The 24,087-nt window shown below is 41.9% G+C and overlaps 1 protein-coding gene across 7 annotated transcripts in view; it reads left to right on the top strand.

The window, feature by feature from the left end:
• GRIA3 (glutamate ionotropic receptor AMPA type subunit 3) overlaps nt 1–24,087 on the top strand; it is a 146,900-nt gene that overhangs the window by 93,220 nt on the left and 29,593 nt on the right. For 6 of the 7 annotated variants that reach the window (XR_011338334.1, XM_069867312.1, XM_069867313.1 and 3 more), the window contains exons 9-12: nt 1,097–1,204; nt 2,360–2,566; nt 10,639–11,015; nt 18,456–18,654. Coding sequence is in view for 6 of the 7 variants with exons in the window: in XM_069867312.1 (XP_069723413.1) it covers nt 1,097–1,204; nt 2,360–2,566; nt 10,639–11,015; nt 18,456–18,654 (891 nt within the window). In the remaining variant the exon portion in view is untranslated. The remainder of the gene's footprint in view (nt 1–1,096; nt 1,205–2,359; nt 2,567–10,638; nt 11,016–18,455; nt 18,655–24,087) is intronic. The other variant, XM_069867314.1, reaches the window with a different exon arrangement.

Genomic DNA, 24,087 nt, shown 5'->3' with positions numbered 1-24,087 from the left:
TCAACCTCAGACCCCACTTTTTCCCTTAAAACCCTTCTGGAGTTATTCTGCTGCGAAGCATAATACCTGCTGTCACGTTCCTGTACTCAGCCCTGTCTCCTAAATTCTTCTCCATCTTTCCTTTCCTCTGTGTAACAGGCCATGGAGAAGTAGAGAAGCTGGAGCCAGGGTATTAGAAACCTTCTGAAATTAACAGAAAATAACTTTGGTTTTAATTAGAATTTGTCACTCGTTCTGTTGTCTCCTAAATAAAGTGTAGATTCTAAGTGATATGGTTGTCTAGATCTCTGTTACAAAAGAAATCTAGGGCAGATTTTTAAAGAATAATTGGGTAGAAAGGTCTCAGGAGTGTCGATAGAAGAGTCTGGCCAAGGCATGTAGATCCCCCTGATTTCACCTGGCAATAGGTACTTAACCTGCTTAGTCACCGTTGACACTCCTTAAACTCTTCTGCACATATTTGATAACTAAATACCTCTGGACATGGCCCAGCCACTCAGCTGGGTTTACAATGCAGACAAAATTGTTACTTCTGTGTTTTACAGAAATACAAAAACTAATGGAACAGCATAGCAATGTAGCCCCAGCACCATGAAGGTCAGCACAAGCCAGCTGACAAATTGTCACCTCTTGCTCAGAGAGTGTTTTGTATCCCGTACGGACGACAGTGCCATTGTGCCTGCATTGCTAACGCTGTCTATGCATCTGCAGGGACTGTATTCACTGTCGGAACTGCAGTTTTTATGGATAAAAAATTCAAAAGCACTGCTATGCAGTTTATTTTCTTGTCTATAGTGTATTCTTCTGCTGTGGATACGTGGGAATTTATTCCACTGGCACCGTGATGATGTGAATTTAGATAGGGAGAATTTAATGTGTCTGTACTTTTAGATTTGGCTAGTGTTTATTTGCACATGGGCTTGAGAACATTGTTTCTTTAAGGAAATTAAATTAAAGCTAAGGTAGTCCTTTAATGGCAAAAATGTTGCCTGAATAAGTATCACAAAGCCATATGTTTTGACAGTTCCTGCTGCAAGTTCATGCACCAGAGTCCTTGTAAATGTATGTGATGAGGTAACAATCTCTGTTTTTATAGGCTGGTTATTGGAATGAATATGAAAGATTTGTGCCAGCATTAGATCAGTTGCCCTCTAATGACACTTCATCTGTGGAGAACAGAACTATAGTAGTCACAACCATCTTGGTAAGTTTTATGTTCTTAGTGTGTTTGTGTTTAGGAAACAAGGCACGTGGCTCCTGAGGTGGGTCAGGAACCTTGACGAGAGGAAAATGTTGAATAGTGTGGGACTTCAAGTGACTGAAAAGTTCAGTATCTTGCAGAGCTGTACTGAGGGCTTGACCCTGCAAACTTCTGTCTGTATCAGTAAGTTTACTCACAGGAGGAGCTCGCTGAGCTCAACGTTGCGCTTTGCTGCTTCTCAGACACTTGAACTCAATCACACGCCACTTAACTGAAGTTATTACGCATGCATGTAGATGACTGCAGGATCTGACCTTCCTGCTGTAGGTCAAATCCTGCACCCCTCACCCAGGTACTGCTCCTGTAAACTCAACCCCTGTGGACTGAGTAAGGGTGACACAACGAAGCCCACAGAGAACCAGAACTGCTCTAGCACTGGGTGAAAAGCAACTTGCACTCATTCAGTTCCGCAGGAGTAATGTTCTTCCTGTGTCTCATAAACAGCAGCACCAGTGTCAGTCCCGATGCCTCTAGTAGATGTGCTCTGTACTGTATTGTTTGTGACTTTTATGCCTGTTACAATTCTACTAAGCATGAGCCAATTTTATGCTATTTCCTGAAGCACTGTATTTTATACTCCTATGGATTTAGTGAGATATAATCAGCATTTCAGCTAGAATTTTCCAAGAAGGCTAAGGGAATTTATTGACAAAAATTGCTGCTGAAGATTTTAGCCTAGCTTCCCTCTAGGCTGCTTTGAAAATATCTATATCAGAGCCCCATCCTGGGCCACTGGGGCCCTAGGAAATTATTTTGATGGTACAGGTGTTGGGTACATCAGTTCTTCATACACCAAAACCTGAACTGTTAACTACAGTGATGCTATTTGACTGTCTATTTAGGCCTGATCCTGCAAAAAAGAGTAACGTTGTTAAAGTAGAGTAGCCCTGTTGTCTTCAGTGGGTCCACACTAGGGTTCAAATCAATAGTTTGTCAATTTTTCAACTGCAAAAGATTGTCTTTCTAACTTCTGTACCAGAGCAGGAAATACTGTAAATACGTGCCAGTAATATAAGGGATAATGACAGCTCTCGTTTTGTATGTTTTAAAGCTGTGTTTTACATTCATAGACTTTTGATCTTTACTTTTGTTTCAAAGGAATCACCATATGTAATGTATAAGAAAAACCATGAACAACTAGAAGGGAATGAGAGATATGAAGGATATTGTGTAGACTTAGCTTCTGAAATAGCAAAACATGTTGGAATAAAATACAAACTGTCAATTGTTGGAGATGGGAAATATGGAGCTAGGGACCCTGAGACTAAGATATGGAATGGCATGGTGGGTGAACTGGTCTATGGGGTAAGTTTCTCTTAACCTTCATTTTAATGTTCTTTATAAAAAGCTATGCTCAAAGTTAATGAACTGCAAAATAAAGATCATCTGTTTGAATACCACCTGTAAAATTCTAGATATTTCTTTGTAGTGCTGTTTTTACAGTCTCCTTTTCTAACTGTTTCATTGCAGGAAAGTGTCATTTTTTTACTGTTGTTCTCAAAATCAGAGTCCGCAAAATGTTGAGAATTGGCATTGGGCAAATTTCAAATTTTTGTCTATAGCAGAATTTCCAATTTGCCCTTCATATGCTGATTTTGCATTTGCCGATTCTCCTTTTGCTCTCCTGGTCTTTTAAGTGCTGGCAAGGTGCCCCTTCCGTTAAAGGTCTGATCCTGTGATGCTGACCCTCCTTGAATCACTAATGTCAGTTTGTGTTTGACCAGAGACTAATGACTCAGCCCCATAGTTGCTTTTCAGGATAAGAAGCAATGCAGGTGTGAAATCACCCACATCTATTTTTCTTTAAAAATCAACTGTCAGACAGAAAAAAAGAGAAAATACTAATTCATTACATTCCTTTTTATAGTTCTATATTGAGTGTGCATTGCTTTGCTTAGTAAGAACAAAAACAGTCCGGAATTGCCATTTTAGAAAATTCTTTGAAAATGAGAATTTTTGAATACAGATAAACCAGATGGAAGGGGGAGAAAATTGGCTTTGCAGAAAAGACTTTACAAGCTGATATTTCATCTTTGCTTTTTTTCCCCCCCAAATGCTAATGAGATGATTTGTGATTCCGCCCAAATCTTCTTTACAGTTTATTTTTAACAAGCTTTCCTTTATTAAAAATATCTGAGCAGAAGTGATTATTTCCATTGCCTCCTTTTGTTCCATGGCAGAGTGTAATTTCTAAAAGTACCTCGAAATTTCCCTGGGACAACATATCATCATTTTTACAAAACATTTGGTGAGATAATTCAAATGAATCGGTCTTTTCAAACTGATAGCTAGCTTTGCAAAAGTTTTCTTGTCCTGGAGCAGTCAGTCCTGATGTCTTATTGCATTCTTGGTAGCCTATTTGACTTAAGAATATTTTATATGAACAATGATGTTCTTGTAGTACTGTATTCAAGGGAAGGAGGGAGGGAAGTCTGCTGATCAGAGAAAGTAAACAGGGCTCTGGACCCCTGAGTTATGTCTTCACGTCCCTGTTGCATTGAGGTTTGACATTATGCAAATCTAGTCAGCTCCTCGGTTCTGCAATTTGGGAAACCAGTGTTACCTGTCTTAGAGAGAATACAAGCATATTGAGAACCTCTGAAGCAAAGGTTTAGTTCAGTTCCAAGCATAATCATGTTGCAGTGGAAACCTAAAACCTCAGTTTCCCTGTGTATGATTCAAGAAATACCAAGAATATTAAAATATGAGCATTTCTCCTCTTTCAAGTCAGTGTTTTCTTGGATAAAGAGTCACAAAAATCACCAGAAGGACAGAACACCTCCCGTGTGAGGAAATGCTGAGAGGGTTGGGGTTGGTCAGCCTGGAGAAGGCTCCTGAGAGTTTTTACTGTGACCTTCCCATACTTGCAGGGTGCTTATAGGAATGATGGGGGCAGGTGTTTTAGCAGGACCTTTTGCAATAGGACAAGAGGTTTTAAACTAAAGGAGGGGAGATTCAGACTAAATATAAGGAAGAAAATTTTTATGATGAGGGTGGTAAAACATTGGCACAGGTTGCTCAGAGAGGTGGTAGAAGGCCCATCCCTGGAAACATGCAAGGTCAGGTTGGATGAGGCTCTGAGCAACCTGATCTTGTTGAAGACGTCCCTGCTTACTTCATGAGGGTTGGACTGGATGACCTTTAAAGATCCCTTCTAACCCAAGCTATTCTGTGATTTTATGATAAACAGGTTGCCTGCAGCTGCCTTTTCCACAATCCCTTGGGACAAGCCCAGCTCATAGCATTCTGCCTCTGTAGTATCAAACTGAGCCCTAGCTACTTCCCCTTGACCTGACCGTACTTGTGAACTTCCCACACCAGCGAAAACCAGCCCTGCAGGCACCACAGACGATACCTTAAAACAACCCCAAACCCACCCACCAGTGTCATTTTTTTGTGCAAAAGGTCCGTTCCTTTGTAGTCTGCAACAAAGTTCTCATCTGTGTTTTCTCATTAATGAAAAACTGAGGAATGATTCCCACTCTGACCCCCAACAGCTCCTTTTCTCACACTGGGAGCTTAGTTACTGAAGCCTCTTAACTGCAGCACTCAATTATTCAAAGGTCAGATGTGTCCCTTGAGGTTTGACTGTAGACCCAGGTTAATGCTTACAGTCCAGTGCTGCTGAGCTAGCTCCCATCCTGCTGAGCTGAGCTGAGCTACTGGGCTGGCAAGCTGTCTAGAAATCCACCTGGCTTTCTGTAAGCAGGGAAACAGCCCCTGAACTCTGTGTACAAACCTCACCAGCCCTCCGGGCCCTTTTCCAGCCCTGTTTGCAAGCATGATGAAATACCCTTGGCCTCTTTCTCCATCTGTTGAGAGGGGCATGTGTACCACGCTCACAAGGATGAGGACAAAGCTCTTTGAAGATGAGGAGTGCTCTGGAAGTGCTAATTATTTGGAGCAAGTGCTTCATTTACGTGCTGACTTTCTGTTCTCTCAGGGGCTTAAAACTCTATTAGGGAACTAAAACTGTACGTTTCCCCTAATGCCCCTGCAAAATCACTGTCATATTTGGCTCCTCTAGATTCCATTTTGGGAAGACAAGAGGGAGATTAGATTTTAAATGCCTTTATTAGCAGATATGGAAGAGAGGCATGGGGGTATAAAAGGGGCTTGATTGGTTTTGGTACCAGTTATCCGGCAGCTGAACTGAGCTGCGGCAGAAAGCGCAGTCTTTTAGACTGTATTTGTCTCAAGTGATAACAGTGACTAGGCATTTGTCAAATGCAGCAAATTCCTGGCCCAACAGGCTTCTCACCACCACCTGGCACTGCTGTGAAGTCTCACCAGGCTTTTTGAATACTGAACCCTTTTTTGCATAGCCCTATGCATAAAACTCTTTTCTAAAATTGCTCTTAGGACAGTCACAGGAAGTGAAAGGCTTGCCATTTTAATGCTAAAACCCTAATTAACTGTAATTAAATGTTTAGTTTGTGCCAGTTGGTTTTTACTGTCGCTCTTGCTTCCTGTGGGATGCAGCGGAGAGTCAGGAGAGGAAGTGCAGCCAGGCTCTCGCAGCCTCCAGACAACTATGTTTTAGGGCTCAGAATGGTGAGGAGCAGGGGAGGGACGGGAGGTGGCTCAGTGTGCTCTGAGCTGTTCCCAAAGTGACAGGGCTGCTGTGTGCCAGCACTGTGGGTCCCCACGCTGACCAGCAGAGCTCTGAGTCCTGTGTGAGACTGACCAGAGGTCTGCACTAACTAAGCTAACAGGAACATTCTCAAGCGTTGTGCATTACTTTGAGATAGAAGCACTGAAACACTTCCCATTGGAAATTCTCCCTCCCCTGTCTCATGCCACATCAGGGCTGGGCGTACGGCACAGAAGTCTGCTAAACCATAGTGCCCCCCAAAGTCAAGGACAGCCTCAGCTGGCCTTCTCAGCTCTTTCCTTGGGGCTTCACAATGGGCTCTACAAGCAGATGTGGTTGCAGAGGAGCACTTGTTCTTTGGCACCATAGGAATGGCAGCCCTGGAGGCAGGGGGTTCTGGCCAAGCAGAGGTCCCCGGACTCCGTTGCTTCAGATAGGAGAACCCAGAGGTCTTGTTAGAGAGGAACTAACAGGGTATAGCGGTTTGTTGGCAGTTCTCTGATGTTGCTAGTAGTAGTAGTAGTAGTAATACTAGCCATAATAATGAATAACGATAATGATAAAATTTGACATAAAAATGAAATTTATTTGAGTTTTAATAAATCCAAAAATGTTGGTTCAGGTTGAAGAAAACCTTAATTTTGCTGTGTTACTCTGATGGTTTCAAAATAATACTCTTCTTCCTACCAGAAAAAAAAAATCTACCAACTCAAGCACTATTATTTTTAAAACTAAGAGAAATTTCTGAAACATAGAGGAAACTTTTGACAGAATAAAAATAGCAAGTAGGGAAAGCTTTTTTTCTTGGACGTTTTAGACAAGGGAAGTAGCTAAATCATTCTCAGTCTGGGAGACTGAATTACTATTTAAATTTAACCAGCAAAGCAAACCAGCAAGGCTGTCCTCCGGTGATCTGCCCGCTAACGATGTGTGCCCTCCACTTGGGCTGATGAGCAGCAGCACCTCCCACTGTGCACGCCCTGGTGCACCGGGCTTTGTACCCGCCAGCTGCTGAGCACTAGACAGTCATCTTTTCTCTTCTGTAGGGTAAGCCTTTTTCTGTAGGCTTTTATTTCTTCTTTCCCTTTTAAAGCAGGCTGCTGTTCTTCATTCACTGTTCAGCCAGGGAAAGCCTTCCCTCGCTGGGCCTGATGCTTTTCACATCGCTGAGGCTAATTGACAGTAGGTTTAACACAGATCTTAATTGTAACTACAAATGCTTCGGGAGTGGAAAGAGAAGCCAGAGCTTACAGTCTTCAAAACTCTCCTCAGGAAAAAAAGTCTTTATAAAAACCTTTCAGTATGTAAGATGGTATAAAGTAACGAAGCGGGGACGTAAAGGACAGACAGTCCTCCAAATGCCGGCAGCCTCCTCAGTCTGTTGCAGTGGGACCACCTACACATCTCCCTGCCTTTAACAGACTAACCAGCCTTGCATGGTGCTGGCCTCTCCAGCTCTCTCAGCAGCAGGAGAAAGACTGCAGATGGCATGTACAGCCTTTGAATTGTAGTGGAGAGGAAGACTAATTTGATTGCTGAATCTCCTGAAAATGTCCCATGTGCTCTTAGTCTGTGGCAGAGCCTGTGAACGGGAGAAGCTCGCCCTTTGTCCCTCAGCCCTGGTTTCTACAGGAGGGAAGCCCAGGTACAAGTGCCCAAAGGCAGCCACGGACACCCCAGCCCCCGTGGAGCGGGGACAGGACTGCAGCCCTGGCACACAGCCGTGCTGGTGTGGTCCTGCACTTTGACTGACCTGCATCCGAGCACGGACAGAGGAAGTGTGTTTTATATCCACAGCTCAAAAACCAGATGTACCCTTAATTCCTTCATCTGCATTCAGCAGTAGTGTCTCAGAAGGAACTGTGGGCATCTACATAAAGCACACATGGACTGAACATTAACAAACTGACAGACAAGGCCAACTGCAGTTTTTACACCTTAATACCTTTTAATACTGCTCAGCTAATACACATAAAGACTTCAGTGCAGCATGTTGCTAGTGAGATATCAGCTATTGTTTTAAATAAGTGTAACATTGCCACCGTGGCCCAGCCTCTCCACACACTCAGATATCCTTGGATGTACTGGATTCTCTTTACAAGGTAGCTTTTACCAGCAGACGCCACAGGTGATGTGTTGCTCTGTCTGACGCTCTTTTCTGATACTTGAAAGCCTCACAACGCACTGAGAAGTCCCACAATGTGCTCTGTTGTCATTCCAGGGCAGTCTCTTCTGATGCCACTGTGTACCTGCATTCAGTACTTCTGGGATGCTTGGAGGTTTGGCTCCCAATGGAAATGGGGCAGTGTCCCTCTGCTTTGGTCTGCATATAGTCTGAGTGCCAGCTGGCTTCCCATCACACAAGTGACTGCAGCCCAGACCCACTTCTTAAAAAGCAACACCAGCAAAGAAATTGTTCAGTTCTGCAAGCATGAGTGATGTTCAGGCAGGAGCAGTGGCCGGTATCTCTTGCTGTCTCTAATGCATGGCTCTGAAGTTAGGAAGACTCACCTTGAAGCCTATAAACTGAAGAATTCCATCTCTCCTTTTGGATTACAGAGGTGGAACATCTTACCAGCTTTCTTTCGCCATAAAGAGGGATGTTTCCATTTGCTACTTTTTCTCCCTCCCCTTAAGCATCTTGAGGTCTGCAGCCCCGCTGGGGTCAGCTTTGAACAGAGCGGGTAGCACCTCTTTGCTGCGTGTCCTCTCTATATCGGTCTCTCCCACACTAGTAGGCAAAGACAGAACAAGCCTCAGAGGAATCCGTGACATTTCTTGCCCAGCTCAAATGCAGTGAAGATGATGTTTGAAACACCATTAGTCATGAGTGATTAGCCAAGCTTAGTTGTTGAGGTTCTTAAACTCCCCTCCAGTTCTGCACAGGGAGAGCATAGTTGTGGCTGTGTTCTTTTTAATCGAGCTCAATTTTTATGGGTTCTGCTTATCTGCAGCTATAACAGGGAGGGAAATTCACAACTGTGCTGCAATTATTAATGATCCTTTAGGGTGCTTAGAGCTCTCCATAAGCTCTCCATTTCAAATACACTATCTCTAAATGAATAAGCAAAGAGCAGTCTGTTTTTTAGCCTCTCTGGTACAACTAATATGCAGGGAAGTGGTGAGGGACAAGGCTCGGGTGCTGGATTGTAGTAGGTCCCCTCTTAGTGCCCTGGTTGTCAAGGGTTTCCTGAGTCCCTTTGTTTGAATCCGTGCTTGTTCCCTCTGCAGAAAACAATTGCTGCCATATCCATTTAGGGCATGAGGGTGTTTGTTGCTGTTTCCAGTATATCAAGCACCAATCAAAAATGGTAGGAAAGCAGGACGACAGAAATGCATCAGAAAAATATATGTTTGTATCCCCTGTAATATTAAAATGCAATTTAAAATCATTTAAAAAGAAATCCCTACTGTATGATATCAATAAGGACATGGTAACAGTCAGGCCTTTAAAAGCTGATTTGTCTGTGCTTCAGCGCAGCATCAGCTTCATCCTGTCAAAAACCCCACAGAAACATCCTGCATCAACTCAGCTGCTCATGAAGGAGATACAGACTTTATTGCATGCTGCATCAGCACTTACAAAGAGCTCCACCGTGTCTACTTTGGTAATTAAAATATTACTTTGGGAGAATTAAATTTCTTCAAGTCCAGGAAAACGCTACAGAAACTAAATGCTCTTATAGCTGAACCAGCCTTTTCCTACCTTAATGAGCTTTTGCAAGGCTGGCTGTCCAGGAGCAGAAGTTCCAGGCAGTAAGGAACCTGCCTCCCACCTGAGCTTCACTTTGTGTGGAATCATCGCCAAGACTTTGCAGGAGTCCTGATTCATTAAACTTGCTCTAATAAGGATTAATTTGTAAGTACCTCATTAGTTTGAGATGAAATACGGTAGCCATGGTCAAAGTGCTAAGAGTTCTAGCCAACCATGGCCTCTGGCTGCATTTAAAACTGATATTCTGTGTGCATCTCATATTGGTTCAGGGTATACCAACACGGTGGTGAAAGGTGCAATGAGATGAGAACGTGCTTCCAGGTGACGCAGACCAGAGCATGGTCTACGCTATAGACCTATAGAGCTAAGTTCTGTATAATAGAATGGCATAGCTTATACTGCAAAATACCATGTTACATTCTTCTCAGGTAACCTAGGCTATTTACTTCTCATGGACCTGTAATTCTGTATGATTGTCCTTCAGTGACCACAGAAAGGGTGGGCTATCTGGTTCTTATCACCCCACTACTTTACCATCTTCTGTCTCTTATTGCAATGGGATTTCAATGGAGTATCTGAGAGGCAGCACCCAAATGCAGCTGAAATTCAGAGACTGGTTACTTCTTTTAGGTTCCCTTTAAAGATCCTGGTCTGATCAGTAAGGCAGGAGAACTTGTAGAAAGAATGGACAAGAGCAAATTAAAATATAACAAACATAATTTGCCCAGAGTCTTCAAGACAGATGAATGGAAAGAGTCTGTCGCTAGAAAATGATGTTGTTGCCATCACACTGTCCAGTTTGCGTAGTGTTTGTTCATCTATTTTAACTTATTAGATTAACAAATACATGTTGATACATATCTACCTCTGTCTCGAGGCCCTTGCACGTATTTGGTAGTCATTTTTCATGTTAATAGTTTTCTGGCAATATCACGCAGTCCTTAACTAAAGTGACTGTGAACTAGGTTGCAAAGAAAATGCCCCCTTGTAATTTATCATCTGAGACTCTAGATTGTGAATATGTTGTGACTGTTTTGTAACTAACTTGCGTTTGTTTTCGTTTTTCAGAGAGCAGATATAGCTGTTGCACCCCTCACCATAACATTGGTGCGAGAAGAAGTCATCGACTTTTCTAAACCCTTTATGAGCCTGGGCATCTCCATCATGATCAAGAAGCCTCAGAAATCTAAACCGGGCGTATTCTCTTTCCTGGATCCTTTGGCTTATGAAATTTGGATGTGTATAGTCTTTGCTTACATTGGCGTCAGCGTAGTTCTTTTCCTAGTCAGCAGATTCAGCCCTTATGAATGGCACTTGGAAGACAGCAATGAAGAACCACGTGACCCTCAGAATCCTCCTGACCCTCCAAATGAATTTGGAATATTTAACAGCCTTTGGTTTTCCCTGGGTGCCTTTATGCAGCAAGGATGCGATATTTCTCCAAGGTTTGTTCCATACCACTCCATCACCTTTTTGCATTTTATGGTCATTTTCTAATGCCATGGTGCATATATGTTACTTTTTCAAATTTCTTTTTAATTCCAACTTTTATTTTGACATTCATTTCAATGCTAAGCATCATCATAAAGCCGCCTTGCTTGCTGAAATTAACCTCCAGAGTGAGTGGCATTGTGTTAAAATGCCAATTATGCATTTCGGCCAAACTTATATACACCATGTTGAGGCTGTAAAATGCATAGGGTTTTCTGTTTTCAGCAATGCTTGGAGGGCTACCGTGTTTTTGCTGCATATCTCATTTTTACGGTCATCTCCTTGGTGCATATAACATTCTGCTTTGCAAAATAAGAATTGTTTTTGAAAACTCACATGCAACAGCACTTTAAAACACCTCCACTCCCATCGTGGCTTCTGCTGTGCTTTTTACTTTCCTTTGACCCTAATTTCTCTTAGTTTTGTTCTTCTTGAAGCATCCTTTCATCTGTTACTAATTTGCTTACCATCATCTTCCTTACGTTCCAGTCTCCATGTGTTCCTCTCTGACAGTTATTGTGTTCTACCCTGTATGTGTATATTGTTGTAATTCAGTCTGATCTGTTGTCCCTGTATTAATAGTCAATATGGTCTAAGTAAGCATTGCCAGTTTCCACAAAGATTTCTTTCTTACTCGTGAAGACAGTCTATCTATATTAAATAGCATTTGATACTAGATCTGATTTAACAGAGAGCACTGGTGTTAACTATTGCATTTCTTTTTTAAAGAAGCACTTTGAAAACCACTTGAGAATAGTGAAGCTCTCTGTAACTGAACAATGCACACCACAGATGTTTTTTGAATAATATATATAATGCTTCTGCATTTACACCGGTAAAATACTTTGGTGATTTTCCTGGGGATAAGCAGTAAAATTATCTCATTTCTTAGTGATGGGGCACTAGTTCTGTTTTGTACGACAGTGTGTTAATAACCAGTTTACCTCTATTTTAATTATTAAAAATACCTACTTAGTACAAACAGGATGCAGATTTTCCTTTTAATGAGGTTGTTAATTAAAGCAAGAGAGATCTTTTGTAATTAAGCACTTAAATTCAAAATACACCTTGTCGATCTCCATATAGCTGTGTACCTTTTTCAGTACCCGAATCACTGACAGGTTACCAGGTTTACCTGGCCATGCAGGGATCTCCAGTAGCCTCAGTGAAGCAAGTGATAAAACTTCTATGAAGTTTTATGGAAAGGATCATGATTTTACCTGTGACAATGTAATAATCCTCTAAGTTCACAGTCATTGCACATTCAAATGTCTTAATGATCACAGTGAAATCCAGGAGTTTCAGAGATGCTAGTGTGTGCCTGCTGGTATTTGATGCAAGCCGTGGATATGTTTTAGAGTTCTTGGTAGCAGCCATTAGATTTCGTATTTGTTGACAGATGCACATATATCCCATACGAAATGTGTATATTTATGCCTGGATATGGACACGTTAGACTTCGCAGAGTTATCAGTGTTTGGTTGTGCTGCCTCACTGTATAGCTAGAGCTGTGAGCCTTCTCCTCCTGTTTATACACTGTGTTTCTGCTTTATTCCTGAAGTTTGTATTAGAACTTTGCCTCTCTGCTTGCTGTTAAAGGTGATGAGTAGTGATAACATTTAAATTGCTGTTGACCATGTGTGTGCCCAATATAAAGGACCGGGAAATAAGCACTGGGACATCACATGGAAAGCTGCAGGCACTGCACTGTTTCTACTAGGTCTCTTTATTGACAGTAAATAGAAGTGCATAGGATTTTTGTTAAGCTCTCATATGACTCTCTGACATGTTCAGCCTTTTACCTTATATAATGAGTGGAACATACTCTAGTTTTTTTCAATACTACCATGATAAGTGCCTTGTTAATACCTACCAAAAAGAAAGAGACAGCAGTAAACCTATTTGTTTCATTTATCCGTCAGAAGCTATTAGCTCAGTATTAATACATGGCCCTCGTTTGAAGACATTGTCCAGTTATTTTGTTATCTTTCATGATAACAGATTCCAGGCAGTTGCATGCACTGATAGTGAAAATAGAAATTTAATACCTTGGTTTAAATTCCAGAAACACTGTTCCTTTGACCAATATGTTGATTTAAGTTGATTAAATGTCAGATTTCTTTTCCGTAGAAGGGTCTATTCCAGAGCATTCCATTCTGAATCCATAACTTTGTAAGGTTACGCCATTCACAGTACATTGATGATATGAATGTTTCATACTATTTTATTGCCATTAAAAGGGGCTTCATTCTTCCATTGTGAGTTTTGTCTGAATAAATTTCTTATATGAGAGCATGCAGCACTTGTAGAGAGATGCCGACAAGCAGTCTGGAGAGATCACTTTTGTGCTTGCTGATAAAGGCTCTTTCAGCTGCCTTTGTGTGGAACAGCTGTGACATCTAATGACTAGTTAGATCTATCCTCGGTGAGTATGCTGTGTGGATATTCCAGAGGATATATCCCTATACTCTCCTCTCTGTATTTAATAGGAGTCATCTAAACAGAATCAGATAGCAGACAAAGGATGGGGGTTAGTGCATCCCTTGATGGAATGAGCCGTTGTTCCAGCAGTTTTCTTCTGCTATCAAAGGCTGCCGCGTTTTCTGCATAGTGAGCTAAAGCATTCAAAATTCACTTTTGGTGGATCAAAAATAGATTATTAAACTTGCTTTAATGTGAGTTGTGTACAGCAAATGGAATCAGGAGCAAACACGGTCAAATTTGTAACACTATTCTAAGCAAAAGTATCTTTTAAATCTCTATGAGAGCATGTATTTTCATTTTGCTCTTTATTCATGTGGAACAAAGAGGCTAGATTAATTAATTGCTGATGGAAAAAGACAGGGGGTTCATTAAAAATTATCTCATGAGGCTGATCATTTTAAGGGGTGTATTTCTAGATGCCTGTTTTCACAGCAGAAGGCTGAAGAGACTCCTATTAAAGGCCATGGGAATGACTTTGTGGGACTTTCAAAACAGCAATGAGAGTTGGGTGACTAGGTATTTCTGAAACTCCCACTGCCAGTTCCTATGATGGAAGCATCTCAAGTCAGCGCTTCAGATGCTGTAGTTGATTGTGCTCTGTGTCCAGAGGTGAGGCGAGGGCAGCCTGCCCGGGTGAGGCTGGCAGGAGAGGCAGAGGGCTGGCTGGGTGTGTGAGCAAGGGGCTGAGCCCACAGCTCCGGGGGCACCAGGCAGCATGTGCACAGAACAGGGATGGGTTCTGGACAAGGAGAGTTTGCACCAAAGTTGCTCAGGATTATTTATCAATATAACAGCCATCTTGTATTGATCAGAAGAGCCCAGTTAAACACTGAGTAGTGTGAGAAGCTTTTTATCTCTGTGTACTGTTGGAAATCAAATCTGTTTAATGACCATAAGTAGAAACAAAATTCAAGCTATTTTGATAAATAAATGAGGTTTTGTTTGAATGTAATATTCTTCTGGAAACTGAATGTGAATTGGAATATTTATTTTGTTCTTCTCTTGTTACTAATTTGCTCTCATTTGACTCCATGCTTCCTTTTAAATTTCCTCTCAAGGTATGCACTTTTCCTGTTTACTTCCTTTTGAAATCATCATCTGACGTTGTTTTGATAATTGAGTTACAATTCTGTTATTCCAAGTCTTTGTTACGCCTCTCATATTTTAACACACTAATTCACTTTAAAATAATGTTGTTCAAAGTATCTCTTTATTGAGGTAATTTGGAAAAATGACATGTTGGCATAAAGCATTAGTTGTTTGTTTCTAAATTACAACACTGTGCACTTTGACAGGTATGTCTTCATCAGAAAAAGTGGTGCTGGTATTAAAAGCTGTGATTGATTTTTCTGTAATTATGATCTGAGTAATGGACAAATGTTTCTGTGGTTCACAGTTCAAACCATACAAGTATTTTCTTATTACCAGCCTGGTGTTTGTCTACTAATCCTTTTTTCTCCCGCATCCCTCTACACCAGCCCCTGCAGTGGGTATAAGGAGTCTTCCTATCAGCAGATGGACTGGGGTGAACTGGGATCCTTTGGACAAGGAGGCTGTCAGGCCATGCTTGTCCCATGTTTTTGGTCTTTGACTCTTGTCTGTCTGTCTTCCCTTCAGTGTCAGCTTTGTGGTTTGTTTTGGTTTTATTTTGCCCCATCCTGTGCTCCCACCAATTACAGCTCTGTCAGCCCAGAATGCTTCACAGCAGCAGCTGTTGAATCTTCCTTTTCGTGTCCGTTGGAAGACTCTGGGAGAAACACTCTGTAGTGACATGCAGTTTTCTTTCAAGCGACCTCAACTCTTCTGAGAACAGCTTTGGTCCTCATCTAGCAAGCCCCCTCTCTTGTATGTAGGACCCACAGGGAATTGCCTTCTTTGCCGAGGGATCCAGCTGTGCCTACCTTCCTCTGCCTCTCAGCTCTTCTCCTTTTTTTGTCCTGTATCTGTCTGGCTTGGTTCATGCAGGTTGCAGGATCTCTGGGGCAAGTTATTTTTACCTTTCTCTGTGTGTAGTACGTCCTGTGAGCATGCAGCTCGACACAGACCTTTTATGTTACAGCAGCGTGGGCTTGAGGTTTCACTGGTTTGGAAAGCGCTTGTCTTCTGCACATCTTCATCCCAGCAACCCATCTGTCCTGCTAACAAAAGGGGCAGCTACCAATGCAAGTAAGACATTTCCTATGGGAAGCTGTAGGCAGAATGAACACATACTATTTTGTTTCAGTAGTTCCATTGAATTTATTTAAATGCCCCAGCAAGTCTTTTTTTCATCTTTGTCTTTTAAGACCTACTATAATGCAAGAGGGCCACAGGAGCCTGGAAACCCCATATGAAGCTAGTTTTACTGTGTGCAAGTGGATGTTTCATCTGCTGTACCTGGCAGCCAAACTTCTGCTCAGTCTGGCTCGGAAACTGTCCATCTCTCTGCAGGGAGGGGGAATTCAACTCCAGGTCTTTTCTGAAGGCAGAAAGTACGTAGTGGAGGAATGAGCAAAAGGAAGATTAATTTCACCTGATGTAGCCATCTAAAAGCAATAGTCTGCGTTTCAGTTAGGCATCTCGGTTCCCTCCAAAGTCATGAGACAGATGGGCACCTTCAGATTTATCCCACACTAGAGCAGGTGCAATAAATCTCTTTTTGAAGGTGTCTGTCTTCTCTCTTTTTCTCTACTGGCTCCAAAGGGAGTCTTACACGATGAGTTCAGCAGGCACTGCTTTGTAGTTGCCTGAAATTACACCAATGCTTGTTGAAAGCTAATTGGGTGTGTAGGGTATTGAGTTTTACAAAGCAGCTAAAGCCAAGACCCTAACTGGTAAGGGATCTGGCCAGAAAGGACTTTTAGCCACCTGTAAATTCCCAAGATACTCACTGGAGACCTACAAAGAATGTAGAGCAAGGTAGAGAGATTCCTTGACTTACTACATTATTCTGGATATATATTTCTGCAGCTTACCTTTGCAGCTACTCAGCAGCCTTCTGTTAGTAAGCACAGCTGGAGACAGATCAGATTGAAATTTGGAAGCCTTTTATCCTCTTGGGAGACCCTCAAAAAAGGCAGGGAAGCTTCATCCACTTGTTGGTGATGGACGCATGTGTGCCTGCCCTGAGGAAGCGCACAGAGGCCAGAGCGATGGCTATGACTCTCTTGAGTTCACACATCAAAAATCATTCCTTCCTGATGGACAAAGAGATGATGCTTTACTCCTCAAGCTTCCCTAAGCTTTGTAACTACCTAAACTGCCTTGTGCCTTGGTAGGGACTTGATGCAGCAGTCCTGAGGTGTGTGCTGCACTGGCAGGAGCCTGCCTGCATCTGCCCTCTCAGTGGGAGCTGCTGCTGCTTCAGTTTCTTGGGCAGACAAGAGCAGAGGATAGTGCTTCACCTCTTAGTTTGTGTCTCCGCGTTTCTCTAACCCATTCCAGATTGCTCTCTATTGTGTTGGCAACTTTTTTTCATTGATGTGTTTTTTAATGTTGAATGGATACTTTTTTCTTTCTTTTGTTCATAATAATTTAATGGGATTTTTTTAATGGCTTTGCCAATCACAGGCTCTGGCCAAGACTAGGCAGTTTTCCAACCAGCTGACCCCCCCGTGTCGATGGGGTAAGGGCATGTCACAAGGCTTTTGCTTTTTTCCCGTCTCCATCTGTTGGTAGGACAACTTGTACCCACTGTCTGGGGATGGCACTGAGGGGCTTGAAGGGAACAAATAAACAGGTAAGAGTTTTCTTGCTTTCTGTTTCTTCCCTTCATACAAACTGAGGACTACAGCACACAGGTTCCACAGATTTAGTGGATGTGGGATTGATTCTTCCTCCGCTGCTATCAGTAGCGTTAAGGGAAGATATGAAAAAGCTTTGTCTCAGCTCCTGAAATGGTTCCTGGTCAACAGTCTGTGTTTGAAGAATGAGCACTGTACGTGGCAGCGCAGTCCCCCAACCAGCTGCTCAGAGTGTGGCTGTGACATCTTTCAGCCCCAAACAAATATTTTGATCCTGATGTTCCATTGCTTTAAAGCATAGTGAGCTTTTACTGAAAGGACCTAGACCTTCTGACCACTAAGCATTTTGTAATTATATGTTTACAAATAGCCTTTTGGTTTTTTTTAGTCCTTATGGTATCCCTTTAAAGAAAAAAAAAACCAAAGAAAACAAAAAAAGCCCTAAAACTACAAGCAAAACAGAACACTTTTTTTTCTGCTTTCTTCACTTTTTCTGGTGATTATATAGCAGGAATATGCTTAACTTGGAACAGTGCAACATGCAAATTTTAATTAACATAAAACAAACCAGCCTTTCTCCTCATTTCAATATGCAGGTTCAGTCTGTAATTCTTGCTAGGCTGTGATGAGAGAAGGATACTGGATCATTTTTGTTTTATTCCTTTGAATGTTGACTTGGATTCCTTTTTGCAGTTTACTCCATGTTTCATTTTGATAGTCCATGCAGTAAAAGGTACATTCATGTCCTTCAAGCTGGGCAGCCCTCAAAGAAACATAATGCTGGCATATCACAGCAGGCAAAACCAGACTCTGAGAAAGGCTGGGAAATGCTGGGCAAGCAAAGACAAAAGTTTTCTGACAAAAGACTTCTCCAGCCAAGGGTCTGTGGATGTCAGGAGAGCTTGCTCTTCTCCAAGCCTCTGATGTGGTTGGCTTAGATGAATTATTTCTTTATTGGCCGTTCTCGTTTTCACTGAAAGACTGGAGAGAGAGTTTAACTAGGTAAGACCAGGTGCACACTATGTTTTCTGGAAAGCTATGAGGAACTGTCTCACAGTCGGCCTGTTCACAGATACCTGGAGGATCTGGACAAAAGGGTTGGGCATGTGAATTTCTCTTCAACGATGGGGAAAAAAGATAATCAAGGAATGTCTTCAAAGCAATTTGATGATGTGTGTTTTTCCATAGATCTCTCTCAGGGCGAATTGTCGGAGGAGTCTGGTGGTTCTTCACTCTCATCATTATCTCTTCCTACACTGCTAATCTTGCTGCCTTCCTCACGGTGGAAAGGATGGTGTCTCCCATAGAGAGCGCAGAGGACCTGGCTAAACAAACTGAAATAGCCTATGGCACTTTGGACTCAGGATCAACCAAAGAATTCTTTAGAGTAAGTGTTAAATCTCCATTAGAGCTTTTCTAAACTCTAAGTGCCTAATATACAGTTTTCAATCATTTGTTTCTACGCAATTGTAATAGCTGTTCTTGGTAAAAGCTGCTTTGTGCAATCAGGACGGCCTGAATGCAGATTTTAATATGAAAAGGCATTTTATCAAAAATGAGTTATCTTGGTCAGTCTGAAACACATCAGGATGGAAAACCTTTGCTATCGTGGGAACGTTTTTTTAACACCAGTTTCAGACCCTCAGTCTGATGAGCACTAATGCAAGCGTTAGCACAATATTTAGCAAGGAGAACTCTTGGAGGAGTGATGCTCTTGACCTACTTGCTCTGTTTGCCCAGCTGGCAGCCGTTAATGACATCTGACATCAGTGTTTCCTTGCCAGAATGGGAAGGGGGATGGGAGGTGTGTGTTGCCATTTCTATATGATGCATTGATTGCTGCACTTGTTGTTGTGTCTTCAGTGCTCGCCAGTGGCTGACTGAGGCTGCGTCGAGCAGTCTGGGGTGAAATGTTTGTACCCCAAAGTGTATTCACCTTGGTTAGGGAAATGTTGGGTTTGCAGTATTTGGCGGGGAGGGGAATATACGCTCTTCTTTAAGATCATCTTTTATTTTTCTACTTGCCAAGCCACAAACTGAACTGCAGAGAATTTGGTGAGGGTCATTAAAGCCTCTAAATATGGCCTCAGACCTCTTTTATATTTCTAAAAACATTGTGACCTGAAAAGCTCTTCCTTCTGGCCTTTACAAGGGCGAACTGAAATGCTCAGCCCTTTCAGGCAGCTCATGGTGCCAATCAGATGCCATTCAAACCGACCTTTTTTGTGTAGAAAAGTGGTCAGTGCTGCAGGACTAATTATCACCAGTCACGTATATTGGCCAGGTGCTAGCGTGAGGGAGGTGAAAAAACCTTACTGCTGTAGGCTGATTGAATACTGATGGCTCCTTGAATTTGCTTAAGATTTCAATCGAAGACCACACAAACCCATACGTGTATGTATAAATCAGATGTAAAGCTGGAAGTGAATGCAAAGGTATTTTATGAAGCTTTTGTATTCTGCCTTACTTATATGTGACGGCTTTATATAAAAATAGATACTCAATAGTTCTTAATTAACTGTAGTGGCTGGTATGTTACAACAGCTTCTGTTTATATTAAGATCCTGTAAGATAAGCACTGACCTTGTAAGGGTGACATGAGTGTGTAAAAAATTGTATTCGCTTTAATTAGCAGCCTTAGGCAGTATTATGTGCACAGCAAAAATTAGTTGAGTAGATTTGGTCAGAAGTGGTAGCACAACTTGATTAGAAATATCAGTGCTGTTTACAGACTGTTCTTGGGGCAGGCAGGGATCTTCTTTTGAGTATCTCATTACCGTTAATACAGAAAGAGGAATTGTATGGGGGTGTTTCTTCATTTCTTTAATAGTTTGACATAACAAGGAAATCCCTTCTCACCCAGAGATCAAAGGAACCAGTGTTTTGTGTGAAAGGATACAAAGTCTAGCAAATGTATGAATACTTTGTTGTGCTGTTAATAGTCTTGAGATGAGCTGTGACTCCTGGTGCTGGAGAAAGCGAGGCTGTAAATGAGGATGATCTGTCAGGAGCTGGCAGGTCCATCACACAGGGAGAGAAGTCAGATGGGGAAGGAGGAGAGGAGAGCCCCGGTAGTGGTGGAGCAGGGTGTAATGCCTGCTCTGGGTGGTCTGGATGGGCCAAGTGGGAAAGAGAATGGGTCCCAAGTGGTGCTTCTCTTTCCTTGATGTTCTCAAGGCTGGCAACATAATTTCAGTAGTATTAACTTTTGCAGAGTAATTAATTTGAATAGAGTGATGCAGCCATGGTACTATTTTAATTAGAGTCTTCTTGATTTGAGAAGGGCAAAAGCTTTGCCTTGGATTAAATGCATATGTTCACATAAATTCTTCATTGTACAGTCCTTATTAGCTGTTTAATAAGATGGTAATGATGGCTGAAACTTGAAATAACTCTTAGAGGACTCTTGGTTTCTGAGCACCTGCTGCGCAGATTATGCCTGCTTGGTGGCTTGGGATATTTTTCTCCCTGGAAGTGCTTTTCTCACTACTATTAGAGCATCAGTGGGAGTGACAACGGCCTGAGTCAGGAAAAGCCGTGAGTTCTCCTGGGTGCAGCGTGATGCTTATTCCCTCTGTGAAGGAAAAGTCCTCCTGTACCCATTCCCCACCAGCATTTAACCACTTCAGGCAACAGCTGGATGAGTGAGTCACGATCATCTACCCAGTGAGAAAGGGAGATTCTGAGGGGATGGCTGTGTGAGCAAGTTAGTGCAATCCTTTCTTAAACTGATGGCCCATGTATATGTACAGACTGGCTGTGGTGTGTAAGAGGTGGCTAAATCTTCCCTAAAGGTGGAAGAAATTACCTGGCTGTGAGCAGGCAGTCAGCAGATGTGCAGAGGCACCAAGAGCAGTAACTTGGTTTGTAGCTGGGCCATGGCTTCGTACAAGATGCACCAAACGGAGTCTCTCTGGCATCCCATAAAGAAGCTTGTATTGTTATATCACTTCCTACAGCAGTAACGCTAAAATGTTTCTCAAGCAGATGTTAGTCAGATATCAATCTTAATAGCTGCTGTTGGCCAGTGAAAGGTTCCAGGCTGACAACAGCAAGGAATAATTGTCTCCTAATTCATCATAGAGGGACCACACATAAATGAGCTTCAGATACCCACCTCTGTGTGCTAGAAGGAGCTCCTTTAGAGCTTTCATTCCATGGCTCCTTTCTGCCAACCCCACTTCCAACTAGGGTCACTTTTGAAGGTTTCTTTTACGATGTTACCTATCTGCTAGGAACTGGACCAATACCAGCGCCTCATTTTGGATGAGCAGATGGTAATGACTTTCAGCCACTTCAGACCTGGGCAGACTCCAGCTAGTGACCTATTTTGTAGTGTTGGCTGTTTCCCTAAACATCACAATATCTCCCAGGTAGATGCTGTCCCAACTATACAGATTAAAGATAGATACACCTTGCTGTTTCAGGCACTCACTGCTGTCAGCATGACATTGCTTTCACAGTTACGACAAGAGAGCTTATTTTTTCTAACAGTTTCACAGCAGGCACTATTCACATTCTTTACTTGTTGGTGACTCTCTACATCAGGGCATTTGTCCCCCAGTATATCTAAGAAGCAGATGAGCCTTCCTGTATTTTCATGGTTGTTGCTTGTTTCTGCTCAGAAACATTTTACATTTTGCATTAATTAGCTTATAAAGGCATTTAAATGGCAATCAATAGATTACATCAATTCCCTTTTGGTTTTCAAAGGGCATTCATCCATATTGAAAAGGAAAAGAAAGAACCTCTCCTTAGATATTTATTAACATACGATCTCAGATTAAGCACTCTGAAGTAACTCTTTCTTGAAAACTGGCAAAGGACTGTACTAGAGAGCAGTTTCAAATCACAAAGCTACTACTTTTAGGGGTGTACCTATAAGAATTAACATCATCTAATACATTCAATTAAAGCTTCGGCATACCTGGGCAGCTCATCAAATCAACATAACACAATTTAATCCAAATTCAGTGCTAAGCCTAAGTATACTACCACAGTCTAATAGGTTTCACACCTCCAATATGCATATATTCAAAAGGCATAACCTTTACAACCAATTAATAATTCTCATGTAAACTTGTCTGTATTTAAACTTCAGTAGAAACAAAACATGTTTCCAGACAATTAGAAATATAATTTGCTCTTGAATTTATGGTGGTTCCTTTTAATTGATAGCAGATATCTGTGTTAAGAGGCTTTTGTAAAATAACTTGGAAAATATGTGTTAGATCACGGGCAGACACAGCTGACCTACTAGTACGCTGTACTGAAAACTTGACATTTCTGAGGCACTAGTAGGTTACACCCACTTATAAGATAGAGAGCTCACTGGTTTCCTCTGGTGATGAAGTTGTGTGAAGACAAGAGGCAAGGAAGATAAATTCTGCCAGCAAGTGATTTAGGTAAGGAAAAGACTTGAATTTTGAACCAATGGCTGCCATGTGATTTTTATGCATTCTGTGCAATCAAGCAATATTGAGATCATCATTAGAGCCTATTAAAAACACGACAGTGAACTCTGGGCCCGCAGCAATAAGGGTTTCGTCCGTAGTTAAACTCTTTGATTTTTAATTTCAAAATTTATCTTGCTAGTGAAGATGAAGGACTTATTTCTAGTACAGCATTCATACAAATGCTTTGCTTTTACCTCTGTATAAAATCACGATTAGCAGTTTTAAGCTCCCTGTGTTCTTGGCATCAGGCAAAACAACACAGTCATCATAACAAATGCCTGATGCACATATTGAAGTGTGACTGTATTTATGAACTTGAAAGACTAGAACATCACAGAAAAGTGATAGGTTAAAATATGAGCTTGTTTAGATCTCTGACAGGCAACGTGGCAGTGATTAATCAGAAAAATTGCAGTGGTTTAACTGTTTTTCAACACAAGGTGTTACTCACCTGTATATTATCTCTCCCTTCCCTGTTTGCAGTAGGTAAGGGTGTGCACAGGCATTAAAAGGTGAGTGTCTGTGCACAGAGAGATCACAGCATCTCCACTCCACAGTGTTCGCCGTTATGTGAATGATAGATGGTCGGCTTGTGGGGGGCATTCTCTTAATCAGTTGGACCTCTTTTCTTCCACATGGCTAACAGGCAGTTTTAAAGACAGCAGGAAATCAAATGTGACATAATTACAAAAGAAATGCTTTCCCATAAAGTGATCTAATGTCTTTAAGCCTATAGACTGGAGAGGAAAATGTATCCTTACGGGAACTAAAATTAACGGCTCATCCATCATCTACTCCTTGGAAGGAAAACGTTTGGCTGGAACCACAGTTAAGATGTCTGAACCATTTTACTAATTTCAGCAAACAAACCAAGATTCAACAAAGCTTTCAGTCAACGCTTAATAGCAAATATTTGAATAAATCTCTCCTTTATCTTCAGTAACTCATTACATTTGTCTGTCAGCTCTCCTTGTGTTTGTGGTTTACGCGTTCCAGCTCACCTACGTCTCGTTACTGCTCAGAAGTCACTCTTTGTAAGCAGAAGGTTGCTGGTTGCAGTGTAGAGGTGACCAATTTCCTTGGGTCAGTTGGTGCGCGTGGAGGCAGCCCACGGTGAAGCCTGGCACAGCCGCTAGCAATGGGTTAATGCTGTAACTGCGTCTGCACCACAGAGGCAAGCAGAGAGCGCCTGGGGGAAAAATCACTTGCTGTTTGAATGCTCTACTTTTTTGAGAGCAGCTCTAGGATAATGATAATGACATTGCTCAAGACAGCAAGGACCCTGGTTTTTTCAAGTCTCTTCTACTTTACGTAATGCTGCTGTGTCACATTAATACATGCTTGTTAGGGATTCATTTTAAATA

This window comes from Phaenicophaeus curvirostris, chromosome 13, assembly GCF_032191515.1.
Source record: "Phaenicophaeus curvirostris isolate KB17595 chromosome 13, BPBGC_Pcur_1.0, whole genome shotgun sequence".
Classification (NCBI taxonomy): domain Eukaryota; kingdom Metazoa; phylum Chordata; class Aves; order Cuculiformes; family Cuculidae; genus Phaenicophaeus; species Phaenicophaeus curvirostris.
The sequence above is the reverse complement of the archived record's forward strand: the minus strand, read 5'-3'. Positions and strand labels throughout refer to the sequence as shown.